The 17,959-nt window shown below is 34.4% G+C and overlaps 1 protein-coding gene across 1 annotated transcript in view; it reads left to right on the forward strand.

Moving 5' to 3' along the window:
- Window positions 1-17,959, forward strand: part of RBMS3 (RNA binding motif single stranded interacting protein 3) — a 570,468-nt gene that overhangs the window by 474,093 nt on the left and 78,416 nt on the right. The window contains exons 8-9 of the mRNA XM_023512729.1: window positions 195-291; window positions 2,513-2,563. Of these exons, the coding sequence (XP_023368497.1) occupies window positions 195-291; window positions 2,513-2,563 (148 nt within the window). The remainder of the gene's footprint in view (window positions 1-194; window positions 292-2,512; window positions 2,564-17,959) is intronic.

Below are 17,959 nucleotides of genomic sequence, written 5' to 3' on the forward strand. Positions count from 1 at the left end.
TCATTTTGTTCAGAACAATTTCTTTCACTTAGTGGAATCAGCTACTGTAAATCTCCAGGATACTCCTGTTAATAGTTAGTGGAAAAACATGTGGGTAGAAATCTGTCTTCCCCAGAGGTGCCTGATAGCATTTGATTAGCAGCTAGGCATGCAGCAGCTTCATGAATCTTCTGTTTTTTGTTTTCTGTTTGCAGATTTTATTCTTCACCGTACAGTATTGCAACCAACCGCATGATTCCACAGACATCTATCACGCCATTCATTGCTGCTTCCCCTGTCTCCACATACCAGGTATGTCCAATTTACCTGCACCTCAGGAGAGATCTTCCCTGGCCATTAATCCACTATTCAGAGGCAAAAAGGACAGAGTAGAATTAAAAGAAAATTTTTCCTCCTATACTTTAGTCACATCTTAATGTAATAATGCCAAAGTTAAGAATCAGCCTATACTTTCAAAGGCCTGTTGGCATCAGTTCACTGAGTAATAAGATCCACTATACTTTCCATTCTTCCTGCTGTTTTTTCATGATTACTCTACTTGCCAACCAACATTAACACAGCTCTCTTGCCACTGGGAAATTATTTTTTGTTGTCTGTTACTTTGGTTGTTCGCATTCCCTATCATGTCTTTTCTAAAAGCACATTTCTGACAGTTCCTTCCCTCCGGAATATTTCATCATCGTCATCTCATTTTGTCACAGTTGCCCTGGTAAAGCTACACAAATAAATGGTAAATCATACTTCCCAAGAAATAGAGATTACCAAAGTAGTAAAAAGTTATTTCTACTCCCTGTTCTTACTTCATTCTTAATTCCAGAAAAGACCCCAAAAGACCTCAGGCATTCCTCATGTTGAAATGCTGGAAAATCTGAGCCTCAATATGTGTCCTAAATCAGACGTTGTTAACCGGTTAATTCCGAGCACACAGGTGGATCAAAATTGTCACCCTTCTCCCTCAAAAAGTACTCCTAATCATTATCTGTTGAGTTATCAAATATGTGATATTACTCCATGTTCTTCTATATCTGATATTATTCTTTAAACAATTATTTCAATTCTAAGTAGAAAATGACTATAAAAGCTGCATGTAGAAAGAAAGAGTATATTACCATTTTTGTGTTTTGGGGGTTTTTTTTTAAGTTTGGAGAGAGGAAGAGAGAGACAGAGTGAAACTGTGTGCATGGCGTGGTTCTCAGTATTTTGCAGATGGTTGGGAGGATATTTTACAATGAGTAATGCTATAATGTTGCTGACTGCTACTAACTGAGTGAACTTTCACCTTATTCTGCCACTACATTTCAGGATGTCCCAGCTGTCAGAGTATCGAACTTGAGATTATATGCATTTTTTCCTTAACTGTTTGCCCCTGAAGCAAATCATTTCATTCTTTTTCTGCACTCAGACTCCCGAAACCTATCTGTGGGTGAATGAAATAGACTTTTGTCTGAATTGCATTAGGGCGGGTCTCAGAATGGCTGATTTCCTAATTGCCTTTTCTTGAGGCCCAGGAGGATATGTGCAGGTGGTGACCAGTTTTTGTTCTTCCCACAGGCCTGTCTGGATGGGGTGTGTGTATGTGTATGTGTGTTTCCTTTTCCCCCTAATCTCGGCCTCTAGTTGAGCCAAGACCACCCATTGAGTCATGGGGTAGAGCACTTTGGTGACATGAATAAAATATCCACAGATTAGTGATTTTACTTGGGAGGGGTCATAAGTAGAATTTAACTCTAGCTCCCTTTTCTCCAAAAAGCGATTAGAGCAATTTTCTATGTTGATTCTCTCCTTTCACCACTATTTTTTATTTAATCCAAAGCATATTGGCAGTTTTGTTGATGCAAGTATATTGAAAAAAAAAATCTTCAGGGTTCTCTATGTGCCTTTTAGCTTACACAGACTGACTTTCTCATTTGGCTGACACATGGTATGTACAAGAATAGTTGGCTTTCTCAAATGCTCATTTTTATTTTCATACCAATTACTATGAGGGGAAAACATACAAACTTGCTTAATGTGGATTTAACCTAAATCTCTCCCTCGAATTTCTGGCTTATCTCTTTAGTTCTTACCAAAAGTTTTACCACTTGGACATATTTCTAAGATGAGATCACTTGAGCATTTGAAGTTATAACCAGTGACAGAAAACAAGGAAGTCTTAGCAGTCAGTTCTTGCTGCCTTAATTACTTTCCAGGGCATCCCCTGGGAGTTGCCCTCCAAATGGTCTCTGAGGCTTCTAAGACATCAACCTCAAAATATGTTCCAAGACTTAGACTGATCCATGTGAGTGCTGAAGCCAGTTTTGGTGATATGAGAAGTTGCTTTACATTTTACCATATTTCAGGGACCAAATTAATCAAGTTCGAGCATTCCCTTTTTAAGCGCGGTTGTGAGCACTAATTAGCTGTAAAGTCAGATGGACTCCTCTTTCTTATGACTTAGTGTGACTCCACTGAACACAAGAACCAAGTTCTCTCTGTGATTGCCTTGTGCTAATAAATGCTGTTTGATGCATAGGTCCAGAGCACTTCATGGATGCCTCATCCGCCATACGTTATGCAACCAACAGTAAGTGTTCTCAGTCACCTGAGGCTAAATGTTTCTCTTATCCAAGTGCAAGCTTTTGGAATGCATAGAAGCTTTGGGGTAAAGCTTTTACTATATTCTGTAGCTCTTCAGGCAGCCATTTTCTCCAGATAAAAAGCTGTTCCTGAAATTCTACAAAAGCATGTACAGTAGATAGCTAGAGATAGATGCAGAAAGATGTAGGGAGAGAGAGAGAGAGTGCAAACTTTATTAGAGGAAATAGCTGTAAACCTCCCAGGCTGATTGTCTGCCATTTTCTTATGAATGAAGAATTTCTGCTTCATGCAGGAACTCAGAATTCTGGACAAAGAAATTCATTATAAATGGAAAGTCTTTTTGTTTCTCTTCTCTTTCTGTTGTGCTTTACTCTCTTTGGCTGTGTTCTGATGTTCTCGGGGGGTGATTTTAGGTATCATGGCCAAGTGTTGATGTGAAGAGATATATTTCAAATGTGAAGGTAGTTGTATACTAATAGATGGAGTTATATAGATAAATAGCCAGGTGGGTAAATCTTTTTTATACTAACTAACTATAGCCATTCTCTTTTTCTATAGTGAAAAATTTCTTCCAAAAAATATTCAAGCTCTATTTTCTACTTGCTAGATTTCCCATTTTGTGGCACAATATTACATCAATCTCAAGTGAAAAGTATGATAAATGACGTTAGAATCTAGACTGAAGGCTAATGATTCCATTTATCTTCGTCTAGGTCTTCCAGGTTTTCTAGCTCTATAGAAGTATAAGGTAGAAATTTCAGTAGTGTGAGACAGGGAACCCAGCCCAGACTGGAAGTTGTGTGACAGGGTCTCTGGTGACTCCCCAGTGTATGCTCACATCTGTGCCTCTGTTCCGTTTTCTGTCACTATATTTAACAGTGCTTTGGGCAGGATCAAATGAGTGAGCATATGTAAGAACAATGTAAAAAGCATGGCATGCTGTATATAATTGTTACCATTATCCTTATCATTTTTTAATATGTTAGTTGCACAGAGAAGAAGGAATGCTCCTAACATTTCCATAGTTTTTTTTATTTAAAGAATTAAATATATGTAGTTTCCCACAGCAGAACTTTGGACCATAATTTGCAAATCCTTCTATTTGTTATTATTTACATACCTTTGGGGCTTTCTGAGTTCATCTGGTCTGTATTCTATAAATCATACAAATAGGCAACAAATCCAGGCTGGACTTTCCTGTCCAAGTCATAAGGTAAAATTCAATTGGTGCTGCCAAACCAATATATAATAGAGCACAGATTGAGCCAGGAAAGGAAGAGGGAAGTCCTGCCAAATTCTAAAGAGGCGACTTTCTAGAAGGAAACAACTACCTTCTAAAAAAAATAATGTGTTCATCTACAGAGCATTAATGCTTGTCCTCACACTGAGGCTCATCACCATCCCTTTGTGGTCAAAAGAAATGCACATCTGGCAACATCTGAATATTGTGCCAGATGTCTAAGTATATGTGATTCTTCAGTACTTCTATCTAGAACAGCTGGGAGAAGAGAAGATGATTATATGGGTCTTTACTTCGACCGTCATGCAGAATATTAGCAAAGATTTTCATAGACAGACCTGTCTTTATCCAGCACTGCTTGTGCTCAATATTTGCACATGTTGTTTTCACACGTCTCCCTCAAGCAATAGGTATATGTGTGCATCTGTGTGTATGTGTTTTAATTTGTCCCCTTGGATTTCCCTTGCGGTGGCTAACCCTCCCTGATATTCTATCACTTTCCATGACTAGACGGTGCATCATGTCTGAGCTTAGGCCACTAGGTTTAAAATGTAATGTTTATAGCTGGGGTAGATTCTTGGAAATAAGAAGTGGCTAGGCCACCCACCACTTTGTTATCTTTAATGTAAAAAAATTAGCTAAGCAGTGTCATGGAAACCGGGAGTTTGTGCCATCAACTGCTCCATAGCAGCCTTGCTGTGTATATTTGCATAAGTAACATTACCCAACTGGCTTTAGTTTCATCATTCAAGTGGGGTTAATTTAACCACTCTGTAATACTAACATCTAAAACTACTTAGCCATCAAAGACCAAAAAAGAAAATGCCTGGATTTGAGAGAAACGAATGAGGGGCTTGATGATTAATAGCACAGATTATTGGTTAGGCTCACTGGGACAGGAAACTCTTCTTACCGAAGGGTGTTGGGAAATGTACTTAACTTCTGGGGCCAGTTTTCTCATGTGTAACAGAGACATGATAATAATACCTAAATGATTATGTGTTTTGCTCATTACATGAAATGAAATATTAAAGCGCTTCAAATAGTTCCTGGCAAATAGCAGCCACTCAGTAAGTTATTATTATTTTTCAGTTGTAAAAGTAGATGTCTCATTATATTTAGATTAACCCAATTACGTAAAGTGAGTATTGATACAAATAGAAAGTTGAGAATAAGCATCTTGGTTGAAAATTACCCATTTTTAACACATTTATAAGGCTTATTTAACCGACTTTGCTAAGGAATTTGGTAAAAAAAAAAAAAAAAAAAAAAAGTGCCTCTGTGGCTATAGAGAAGACAAATTGTTTAGGTTGGTACTTATTTCATTTACTTACGAAACCATTTGAGACCTAAAACTTAAATAAATAGCCCATTGGGTACCTCCTTTGTAACTAATAGGAACCTACTTTGTGAATAAATTCAAGACGTCCATATTCATATCTCACATATGTTGCCCATAATTCTAATTTGCTTGCAACTTTTCTCTTCTGTCACTTTTTTTTTTCTTTTCTTATCTTAAGAAAAGCTCATGCATGAGCTCTTATGGTAAGGCATCCCTGCGCTTGCACTGACTCCTGAGTAGGAGCCAGATGTAGTGTCCAGGTCAGAGGCCCTTCGTTTTCTCTCTTCAGGTTTGTATCTGAAGAGAAAAGCAGTGCTTCAGCAAACTTTTCAAGTAGAGGACATACCCTTGGTCTTGTTGCTAGGGTGGATGAATGGTTGAACTGGAGGGATAGCAATCGGTAAGGGAGAAATGAAATGATGCAGAGGAGAGGGGGAACAGTAACAGAGGAGTGAGAAAGAACAGAAAACACAGGTGTGTAGTTCTCTGAAATTGGCCATTTAAGTTTGTTTCTTTGGATATTTAATTTTCTAAGAAGTATGCTATGTACTCTTTTGCAGATTTACAAAAATATTCTGGGAAAAGGGACAAGAGGGACACAAAAGACCATTTATTATCTTAGTGTTTGTGCGAGAAGAAAGATCTCCTTATTAGACCCCAGGCACTTTTGGGTTTCCTAGAAAGTTGTCAAATCTCACTTAGGGAAGTGAGAGCGTTGCTGTCTGCACTTTGTTACTGTTCACTTGAATGGACTCTGAGGAGGGAGCCCTGTTATCTAAATTAGGAATTCCCTTTTTGCTGTGAGGAAGTAAAATGCTGATTTTGTCAATGCAATCGGTTCCTTATTCCTGCTTCTCAGCACAGGGTTGTGCGCTACACTCTGAAATCTCACAGTTACACTGACAGAATTTTAATAGTTGATGGGTTTCATCAATTATACACTCCACAGAGAAGCAGGTCACATTGGAATGTCATGTGAACACACAATTGATATTCTAGTATTCTGGTACATTGGATATGTTGCTACATCTGCACCACTGACGAGGAGAAACGATGATAGTTCCAAGTGCAAAGAGTTCCATTCTCTTAAATTCTATTAGGCATGTTTGAGTCACAACCTTCTTTTCTTCATATGGTTAGTGTTATCTCATCTCACGGAGAAAGGTCAGCTTTCATTTTTACTTAATTACAAATTGGTTAGCTAGGTACAGTCTTCTAAGAAATGCAAGATGCGCTCATTGACTCAATAGATGATCTATGGCCATTCACGGCTAAATTATAATGTTTATGATCAATAAACCCTAAGTTTACAGCTAATGATCAAATATAACAAGGCTGTTTAAGAAAACCCGAGAGTATTCAATTTGTCATTATTTGCCCTTGAACAGGCAAGGCCTAAGGGCTAGTTTTGCAGTCTGTGTCCTTCAAAGTTTCAGGTGTGTTTTCTGAAAAGGCATTATCACTAAATTTGGAAAGAATATTAAAATTTTGTTCAGAAAGCAAGATATTTGGATACGACCCTTTTACTTTAACACCTGAGCTGAGCAAAAATCATAACCTTTGTGGTTTCATGATATTAAAGATATATACGTAATCTCTTTTAATGAAATAGCAAAAGACGAAAACCAAACAACAACCCTAACCTAGAGATGTATTGTTTCTACTAGGAGAGAATTCAAATGAATGGGAATAATGGTAGGAAGGCCTTCTAAATACAGTGCTAGGCTAAAATAAATATGAACAAAACAATTTCTACAAGTCTCTTAGATGCTGTAGAAATTCCTTTTCTCCTAAATACTGTAGAAAATAGTACTGACTTTGCTAATGCTAAAAATGTAACTTCTAAATTTTACAGCAATTCTTATGTGACTTTAGTGAAAATAACTTTAAACATGAAAAATGTCTTAATACAACAACCAAGAAAATGCCGTAAAGACTATGTTGACCACTTTGATGAATGCATTTCAGATTGTGTGTAAAGCTAGCACATTGTACCCCATGATTGCAGTAACGTATACAGCTATGATTTAATAAAAAAAAAAAAAAATCAAGGCTTATAATGTGAAAGTCCACCTAGGATCCCTTCACTTATCATTTCTTGTCTCTAGAAGTAAACCTAGACAAATTTACGTGTCACCATACAGGCAATGTTTATGCATACCAAAGTATATATGTATGTGTATAAATGTATGTTTTAACATGTAAACAAAATTGTTTACAGTTTTGTATTGCAATTTGCTTTATTTTTCCAAAATAATAAAATGATTGGGATGTTATTACATATAAATTACATGCAAATCATACCAGTTTTATTAACGGCTTCTAAACATATCATTGTACAAATGCATCAAAAAGTATTTAATTTCCTGTTCATAGTCCTTTAAGCTGCTTCTACTACTTGCTCAAAAGCTCAAGACTAAATATTGGGCACTAGTAAGAAAATACCTGTAAGATAAATTGCTGGCACAAAAGGTATAAGTGTTTCATAATGATATGTATGTGTGTGTGTATATATATATATATATATGTAATTGTCAATTTACATTTTATGTATATAACACTTTTTCTTTCTCCATGGCCTCAATTAACACCAAGTGAGCTGAAGTTTTAAATATTTTGCTAATGTGGTAAATAGTGAATGGCGTCTTATTAAAGTTTTTCCTTTTATTTCTGAGTCCTATAGGATTTGAGTTGTTTTTCATGTTTATTGAGTGATTTTGTTTTCTTTATCTCTAAATTCCAAGTTGACTTGCTTTCCTCATTTTTCTTGTAGGGTATTGATCTTTTCTTATTTATAAAAGCTCTTCTGGCTGGGCATGGTGACTCATGCTTATAATCCTAGCACATTGGGAGGCTGAGTTGGGATGATCTCTTGAGCCCAAAAGTTCAAGACTAGCCTGGGAAACATAGCAAGACCTTATCTCTACAAAAAAATAATAATAATTAGCCAGGCCTGGTGCTACACCCCTGTAGCCCAGGTATCAGGAGACTGAGATGGAAGGGATTGTTTGATCCTAGGAGTTTGAGGCTGCAGTGAGCTATGATTATGCTTTGCTCTCCAACCTGGCCAACAGAGGGAAACCCTATCTGAAAGAGAGAGATAGAAGACACAGAGAGAGAGAGAGAGATCTTGTAGGAGTTAGTAAATTTACACTGTCTTAGGCAATCTAGATATTTTTCTTAATGCACTTTAAGTTTTAATTTTGTGGTCTTTGTCATGCACATTTTTAGTATAGATGTATTCAAAGTTATCAGTCTTTCTCTTTATAACTAGGGTCAGCAAACTTTTTCTATAAAGAGCCAAACTGCAAGTATTTTTAGTTTTGTGGACCATATGGTCACACTTACTCAGTTCTATGGTTTATTGTGAAAGCAGACATGGACATAAATAAATGAATGTGGCTGAGTTCCAGTATAACTTTATTTACAGAATAGGTGAGGTCCCTATTTGGCTCATAGACTATATATTTTGATAACCCCTGCTTTCAGAAATCAAAATTCCATGCAAAATATCTTAATTGCTATAAGATTTAAAATATCATATTTTTTTACTATGTTTGTTACTTTTGAAATTTATTTTGTAGTATGAAATGAGATTATGATCTCATATATGTAAACAATTGTCAGAACAAATTTTACCAAATAAGCTCTCCATATTTTCTCCACTGACATAAATTTTATGCCAGTCTTAAAACACAGAATAAAATACTTTTTATCTTTATGTCTATTTTTAAACTTTATTTCATTCTACTGATTTTTTTAACCACTACTCTGTTTTGATTATTATCACTTTGCAATAACTTGTGCAGCAGTGAAACCTGTCCTCAACTTTATTTTCTCTTGTTTCTCAAGAATTTTTCCAGCTATTTTACATTTTCAGATGAACTTTAACATTGTATCAAGTTAAAAATTTACTAAAATTCTTATTGATATCCCTGAATTACATATTGACATATGAGAAATTTTAAAATATAACATACTGTATTTTGGTATGTATAATTTGCACCTTTTTGCTCAAAATTTTGAGGGAAAATAAGGATGTGCATCATACATGAGTAGTACTACTTGTTGCTGGTACATAAAATGCCTTTTACCTTGTATCTGTTCTTTTGTTTTGTAATTACTTATTACATAAAATTCCTTGTACCCTAATAGTTAAAAAATGCTAAAATTCCTTTATGATACAGAAAACATGTAACTATATATAAACAAATAAAATTTTGAATGACAAAATTAAATGAAGAATTTTTCTTCCTGAAAATTTGGGCCAAAAATTTGATCTGCATTATATACAGGAGCACACTATACATGGGAAAATATGATATTTAAAGCATTGAATTTTTCTACACACACACACACACACACACACACACACACATCTTTCTGTTTACCCAATAATTTGTTTGGTGCCTTTAGGTCCCTTAATAAAGCATTAAAGTTTCCTTCACATATGTTCTATGCATTTCTTAATTTTTTTTCTTTGGCAATTTAAGATTTTTATAACTATACATCTTAGTCTGATTTCTTTTGCTATACTAGAATACTGTAGACTAGATCATTTATTTATACAAGAAGAAAAAGAAAAACAACAAGAAGATGTTCATTTAGCTCATGGTTCTGGAGGCTGGGAAGGCCAAGGGCTTGGTGCAGGCATTTGTGAGGGCCCTCTTGTTATTGTCGTAACATGATTGAGACAATCACATGTCAAAGGGCAAAAACAAGAAAGAAAGGCTAACTTTTATAGTACTGCCACTCCCATGACAGTGAATGCACTTTCATGACAGCAACATTAATCCATTCCTAAGGATGGAGGTGATGTTAATCCATACATGAGGGCTGAGAGACTAAGTTTCTAACACTGGAAATTTCAGGGGATTTATTAAGACCATAGCAACATAGCTATGAAGTTTTTATTATATTTTCTCTTTTATCACTTTGGTGTATTGGAAAATAATTTGTTTTTATATTAATTTCATTTATTTTAATTGAAAAACACATTATTCAAAAGCATTCTTGAAATTTAGAATATATACCTAAGAGAATATAAGAACACAAAAATACCAATTTCCTCTTAACCAAATATTACTACAGTTAATATCTAATGTTATGTTTTCAGATATTTATGTTTATTTATATCTACATGTACTTATTTCTATATTCATACACCCACCCTCGCATACATTATATATATATATCTCATGTGTGTGTGTGTGTGTATCTTTCACCAAAATGAAATCACACAGTACATGCTATTTTTAAACTGCTATTTTCAACTAGTAATTTCCTCTTTCCCATGTCAAGAAATTTTTAATCTTCTTTAATCAAATTTTACCAAATGACACCAAAATGACCTTTATCTCTGGTTTACCCAAAGCAGGAAATAATTAATTACATTAGATCTAGTTATTTTGTCCTTAATGGCACTTTTAATCAAGTGTAGTGTTTTCTTCCTCCTCATGTTTCTAACTGACTGTTGTTCATGATATCTCATCTTTGTGAAATGTGTGCTTGATTCTTCCTCATGCTATTTAGCCTGTTGTATTTCATATATGAAATAATTTTTATTAACAACTATCTTTCTGAATTTTCTTATTTTTTTCAAAGATTACTTTATTCATTTTGAAGTTTTCCATAACATCAAAAATAATTACGTTTTCTCCTTTATTTTAAACATATATATTTCATACTTTATTTTCTGGCCCGATTACATTGAAGTGTATCCTTTGATTTTGACTTACTTCTTATTGTAATGAAAATACTACTATGTCGTGGCTTTTTAAATGAAATGTTTTCTATTTTTAAGGTATAGATGTTAAATTTAATCAAAGGTTTTTTAGAAACTTTTGAGATTAGTTTTTCCTTTTGCCACTTTTATTTTGTTAATATATTCATAATTAATTATGTTATAATTAATAATAATTACATTAAGGTGATACCATTCTTCCATGAACTCCATTTGGTCATGTTCTCTCCTTCTTAAAATGATACTTCTGGATTATACTTGTTAATATCTTATTTATTATTTTGGCATCAATTTTTATTAATGAAATTATTAAGCAATATTCTCTTTTAGGTATGCTATTTTTGGCAGGTTTGAATTTCAGAATGACAAAATTTTTTATAAACTTAATTTGGTAGGATACCTTTTTCTCTATAATCCTGAAACAATTTTAAATAATATTGGAAGTATCTATTTTTGAAAGATTTAAAAGAATTTACATGTTAGACTCTTTTGGTTTGGGAGAAGAGGTGTATTTATTTCATCATATCCAGTTTTTTAAATAATAATACATTTCTCTTGTTAGACTTGTTCTATAGAGACTAAAACTTTATAATCTACTTAAGAATTTATAAATATCATGTATGACCATTACAACCTCTATCAAATTATTGCATAGTTTATGATTTAGTTGCTAAATGATCAAAACAATTGGATTATGAAATGCTATGTTCTTAATCAACTTAACTAAGTTAACTTCTAGGCCATATTTTTTTTTAAATTAAATATATTGCAAGTAAAAACAATCTCTTGCCAACTGCTTACTAAGAAATTTCTAGATATTATCAAGTTATACATCAATAACTTACAATTTTTAAGAATGTTTGGGGTTTTTTAATGACTTCCATTTTGGTCAAATTTGAAGAATATTTTTCTCAAATATTCACTTGATTCATTCTTTCTTTTCCTGAGCCTTAGTTATATTGATCATTTACTTTTCCGAATAACTTGAGTTCAATAGGAAAAGAAAAAAAAAATCTCAACACAAAATAAATATTCTTGAACACCAAATATGTACAGAACATTCCTCTACATATTTTTGGAATGATGAAGACATAAAAATAATCTCTCCCCTCATTGAATGTAATCTACGTGTAGAGAAAATTTTTATGCGTTTAAGATGATTTAATTAAAAATAGCTGAAAATGTTCAGTAATTATAGAACATTAAATATGAAGAGAACTCTACAAATAGTTAAAGACGGGAAGAAATGATGACAGTAAACACGACCTTGAAAAATGGGTTGTGCTTGTGGGGTTGAAAAGGAAAAAGAAGGCACTTTTGGTTAAAGTACCACACACAAATTAGAGGAGGGTGTCTCAAGTTATTTCAAAAGGGAGAAGAGCCCAGAGAGGCAAATAGCCTGACTTAAGTGGAATGTTGTGTTAGAAAATAATGGAAAGATTTGGTTGAATAAATAAACTGCAGTCTATTGAAGTATAACTTTTATGTAGTGAGATCTGGAAGACTTTTCTACTCATGGTTTTATTAGCTGGAGAATCCCAATCCTATTATCTAGAATTTAGATATACTTTGAAACATGTAAAACAGAAAGGGTAAATTACATCACTGATGTGTGTGGAAAAAGTAATAAATTCCAGTGGAGTAATGTATGAATCAGTCTTAAAGAGAAAAAAATTTTAAATTTTTCTGCATTACAAAATGCCATTATGTAAAAAGCTTCTGTACATAAAGAAATTTTATATGCATAAAACTAATTTTGGAGATAATTTTCTTCTTCCAAGTAGAGTTTCTGAAAGCTTTTTGAAGGGAATATTCCCTGCTGCCTAAGCACATTTTATTCAGAAGCAGCAATTCTAGAATCTTTCGAAATAAAACATATATATATATATATATATAAAATATACTTAAAAATTTCTCAGATTTGGTAGTTGGAAGCTGCCCAGTGGTAGACACTAACATATATTGAGAATGCATGAAGATACATTTAGATGACCACTGTGTCTATGTCTAGTAACAGAAAAATTGGCTGTAGCTGAAGTAATGTGGGATTGTGTAGATAAATGTGTGTGTGTGTGTGTGTGTGTGTGTGTGGGGTATGTGTTCACACACCCTGTTGTTCTGCATGTGGTTTCATGTTATTTTACTATGAGCCTTTAAAAAGAAGGAATAGCTCAAGATATAATGTATTACTTTTTAAAACTTTATACATGACATTCTGGACACAGGAGTGACAGCTGTCAAGAAACAAATTTCAATCAGACCCAATCTCCAGTGTGTCCTTGGATCGTACTTAGAATTTCTTCATCACCTCATCATTAGTAAACCAGAAAATATCACTACCTTGCCAGGTCCTTCATAAAGATGTTGACAACATTACTTCCTTAGTAGCTATTTAACACATTCAACATAATTAAGTTAGAGACACAACATTAAGGATCCAATCTATTAAATCTTTATTTCCTAAAGAAAGAAAACATGCAGCTAAAATGAAGTCCATGTCAGACTTTTCAGAAAACAGCAAGTTACCAGGGCAACACAGTCATATAGAGATAGAGTAAATCATTTAATTTTAAAAAGGTTGTCAGGGTAACAGAAACTCCTCATGAAATCATGGAAGCATTGAAAGTGAGGATACAGATAGTTTAGGAGACTATTTGGTCTTTCCTGGAGCATCAGCATACAGCTGCGGTCCTGCACACACAGTGAGGGGATCAGCGGGACGGTGAAAGTGAGTGAAACCCCATTGGTACTTACAGCCACCCCCATGGTTTGTATCCGCAATTGAGCTCCTCCTCTTCTCAGATCCTCCTTTTCACTGTCTGTGGGAAAAATGTCTGCCATGAAACAGGTCCCTGGTGCCAAAAGGGCTGGGGACCACTGGAATAAAGTGTCCACACATTTCTAAAACTTTACAAATAGTTTAGAATAATAGTTATATGAAATCTGCGAGTATTAATTAAATATATGGCCATAAAGGGATTCAAATAGTGAAAGTATTCTTAAATATCAAAAGATATTATTCTCTATTTCTTGCCTAATCGTCATTCGAATACTTTATTTTGCTTTTAAGATTGACTTTGGTAGATTAGCTCTGGATAGCTTTGTTATTTCTACAAGGTACAATGTCTGGGACTTGAGATCGTGGTTAATAGTATTGACTAACCTGGCTTTTGCAGGTCAACCACCTAGGCTATACCAGGAGAGGGGAGGATGACAGAGAGAAAAGAAAAAATGATATGTGTGGTTTTCTCTTTTTGTGTGTGTGTGTATGTATATGAGTGAATCAGGTATGCTTTGAAAAAAGACCTGCATTATTTTAGTTTCATTAACAACTGTAAAATATCATATAGTTTAGAGTTATGTTTTCCAGAGTTATAACACAAGGAAAAGAAAAGTGCCTATAAATTTGTAAACTGCCCAAGAAGAATATTTATCAAAAGCTGGAATTAGGATGGGCACAGTGTTTCCTACCTGTGATCCTATCAGACCAGTTTCAGAGGCGTAAGTGGGAGGAATGCTGGAGCCCAGGAGTTTGAGACCAGCCTAAGTAACCAAACAAGACTCTCTGTCTACAGGAAAATAGCAAAATTAACCAGATGTGGTAGTGTACACCTGTAGTCACAGCTACATGGGCGACTGAGCCAAGAGTGTAGCTCAAGCCTAGGAGATGGAGATTGCAGTAAACTATGATGACACCACTGCACTCTAGCCTAGACAATAGAATGAGACCGTGTCTGAAAAAAAAAAGTAGAAATTAAATTGCTTTTTTTCCTTGTTTTAATACAAATTTGTTTCCCTTATGATCAGACTCTCTGTCAAAAAATAATTATAATAAATTTATCCATGATTAACCATTAATGTATAGTATGTGCAAAGTATGTAAGTAGTAAAGAACTAGGTTATACCCAGGCCTCGGTCTGTCCACCATGTGTTATAGCCAGTGAGAATCTAAAAGAAGGCAAAGTATTCTATAGGGTACCATACGCTTCTGGCTATGAACAGATATGACAGGGAAAATACCACTTACCTCTCAGTTAGGGCTGTTGTCCCTCATTCATTCATGTGTCATTGCCTGACTGTAATCAGATGTGTCATTGCTAAGTTATCCAAATACTAAGAAGATTGACACTTTGAAGAAAAACATCAAAACTTATGTCAATACAAGGGTTTTATTTTTTTTCCTCCCCATATAATTAGATTACTTTGGGAAACATTCTCCAGGGATGCCATCTCAATTAGGAAATTTAAAATAATTTCTTCCTTGGGAATAGATTTCAGAGATAATAATTAGTCATATCAGAAAAATAAATTTATCAGGTTATGTTCACATAATAGAGAAACAGTAGAAAAATGGAGGGATGACTAGATGGAGGATGGATAGTACATAGGCATGGACGGATGGCCAGACAAACAGAAGATAGATGGTATGACTAGTTACTCTTTCCCCACTGGAGTATAATTTTATTATTTTAGAGTTCATCACATATCATTTACAGTATCTCTCCCTTTCCATTGTGTTCCTTACACAGAGCAGGTACTAAATAAACATTTGAGGATAGGTACCACTTCGTAAACTCTCTCTGCCTTGTTAAGTACTGAGATAGGGCAACTTGCCAGGTGCTGTTAGACAAGGATATTGACACAGGTTTCCAAGGAAAGTAAAGGTGTGCGCACCTTCTTTGAACCCAAACCCACATAACAAGGAAATTGGTCCTGATATCAAATTTGTCTTATAAATGTAATAAAGATTGTGATCTCCAATAAGCGGGTTTGTTAAAAAACAACTTAGGAAAAGTTCTCTTCTGTTCATGATGTAGAATTCTAATTGCTTTTTGGCTACAGATGTGTTTATATCAACGCAAGCAACTGTGCTGTTCATTAAATCCATTTGTTCCTTCATCTCTGCTTTCCTGCACTTACTGAGAAATCTAGAAATAGTTTTGAAGATCTTGTGTGCTCATTACAGAGCTCTAAAAGGCAGTGTTTGCAATACATTAACACCCTTGGTGGCCAGGTTGGATCATTACAGGTAAAGGCTGTAGCGAACAAAGATTATTCTCTTCCACTCTTCTTCATTTTTTGTTTTCTTTCCTAAAAATCTGAAAAATTATTAGATCTATTAGTTAAAACAAACAACAGCCTTTATTTATACTATGAGGTAGGAAAACACTCCTATTTGTCTGAATAAAAAATCAGTTTGAAAAAATTTGTGCTTCTGACAAAAGAACAAATTTAGTTCTACTGCCTGTGTGACCTAATTTTCTATTGGAAACCCTCTTTTTTGGTACTGATATGCATTTGAATGAAAAAGAGATATCCATCATCACCCTCATCAGACCCAAGGTAAATGAGTAATAAAAAGTTTGGCATATTTTACTCTTAAAAAGTAGCTGAGGTTACCTACAGCTAAAGACACGTTCAAAAAGTTAAATGAAGAAGAAGGAACAGAAATCATATAGCAGAGGAAATAAATCTGTTAGGAGTTTAAATTATGGAAAGTCACAACAATGGAGTATTTAAATTTTGTCTGTGTTTTCAGAAATCAAAGCCAAAATAGCTTTAGAAAAATGGTTTGTTCTATTCTCTGGCATAAAGGAGCATATATGATGTTTTTTGTTATTAACTCTCAATAAAAGCCAAACACATTTTAACTCTCAATTTTGTGAAGAAATATATAGAGAGCTAAAGTAACATTTTTCGGGTACATAAGTTTCTTATGACCCAGCCTGATAGGAAAATGACACCTACTCATTGGTGAATGTTTGGCTTATGTGGTATTTCAAATTTTCTTTATCTCAGACAACATTTTATTAAAATTAAAGCATCTGAAATTAATAGTATCATCTAGGCAAAGGCTGTTTTACCTTCTTATAGAAAGGACTGCAAGATTGTCCTGCTTGTGCCAGAATTTCCTTTAGTATAATAAATGTTTAGAGTGTTCAGAGAGCTTGAATATATACTCCACTGAGATCCCATAGTTCTGTGCCTCTGCATGTACAGGAGGCAAATTTTACCTGAAATATCAACAGCAGGTAAGAGAACAGTCAGCCATCACCACTCTGTGGCCCACAAAGTACTTGTGACTCTCAGTAGTATTAGATCCTGTTGTGCTTGCCACGATGAGTCAGGTAAAAACTGTACTCCTTGGTCACAAACTGAGCTGATAGAATAAAATTGCTTGATATGTACCATGAGAAATTTAGAGTATTTGCATAAACTGATGATTTGGCTTCAGAGATTGCTGATATTAAGGCCTTCTATCTTACAGTAATTACACAACAAGTTCAGCTGAGTCTGAAAGCTGCATTGGAGAAGTAACAGCAAAACCACATTATCAGCAGGGAAAACTCACCTTCTTGCTGACTTTGTCAGGAAGAGATGCGAGTAGTTCAATTAACGTCACACTGTTTATGTGTAATATTGTTAAAACTTAGGGGAGAGCTTGTCCCTTAATACAGCCCTTAACTACAAATTCATTGCACAAGATGAAAGAGTAATACAAAGAACAAGCTGAGAAAACTGAAAACAAATTCCAAGACAGAGGATTAGTTCTTATCCATGTTTAAATAAACATTGTGCTCTTGCGTTTTTAATTCTTATTTAGCACGGAGGAAATCAGCCTATTATCAACTTGCATTCTGAATGATAGTCTTAAAACTTTTATTCAGAAGAGAGCCCTTTAATCAAAGAGTTATCCTTAAAGGGTTTCTAATCAATACACATTAGGACCATTTCTGCATAACAATGTTGTATATTAAAAATCGATTCTTACTTTCCTATAAAGCCTTTTATCTCCTTCGTCTTGTATCTGTATTTTCAATCAATACTGAAAACCATTATGCGGCCAAGTTTTTGTTCCATGCTGCACACATAAATCCTTAGATTCTAATTTTATACTCCAATGTGTCTCTTTCTAAGTTTCTGTGATGCATATGTGAAATGTATTTGAAGGGACAGTTTATATTCTATGTGGATTGATGGATGCTGTGTGCACATGATTGTTCACATAGGCCCATCTCCATTACAGATATTCAACCAAAACACTGACCTATATAGA

This window comes from Otolemur garnettii, unplaced genomic scaffold (assembly GCF_000181295.1).
Source record: "Otolemur garnettii isolate 467f Iridium unplaced genomic scaffold, OtoGar3 scaffold00002, whole genome shotgun sequence".
Taxonomy (NCBI): Eukaryota; Metazoa; Chordata; class Mammalia; order Primates; family Galagidae; genus Otolemur; species Otolemur garnettii.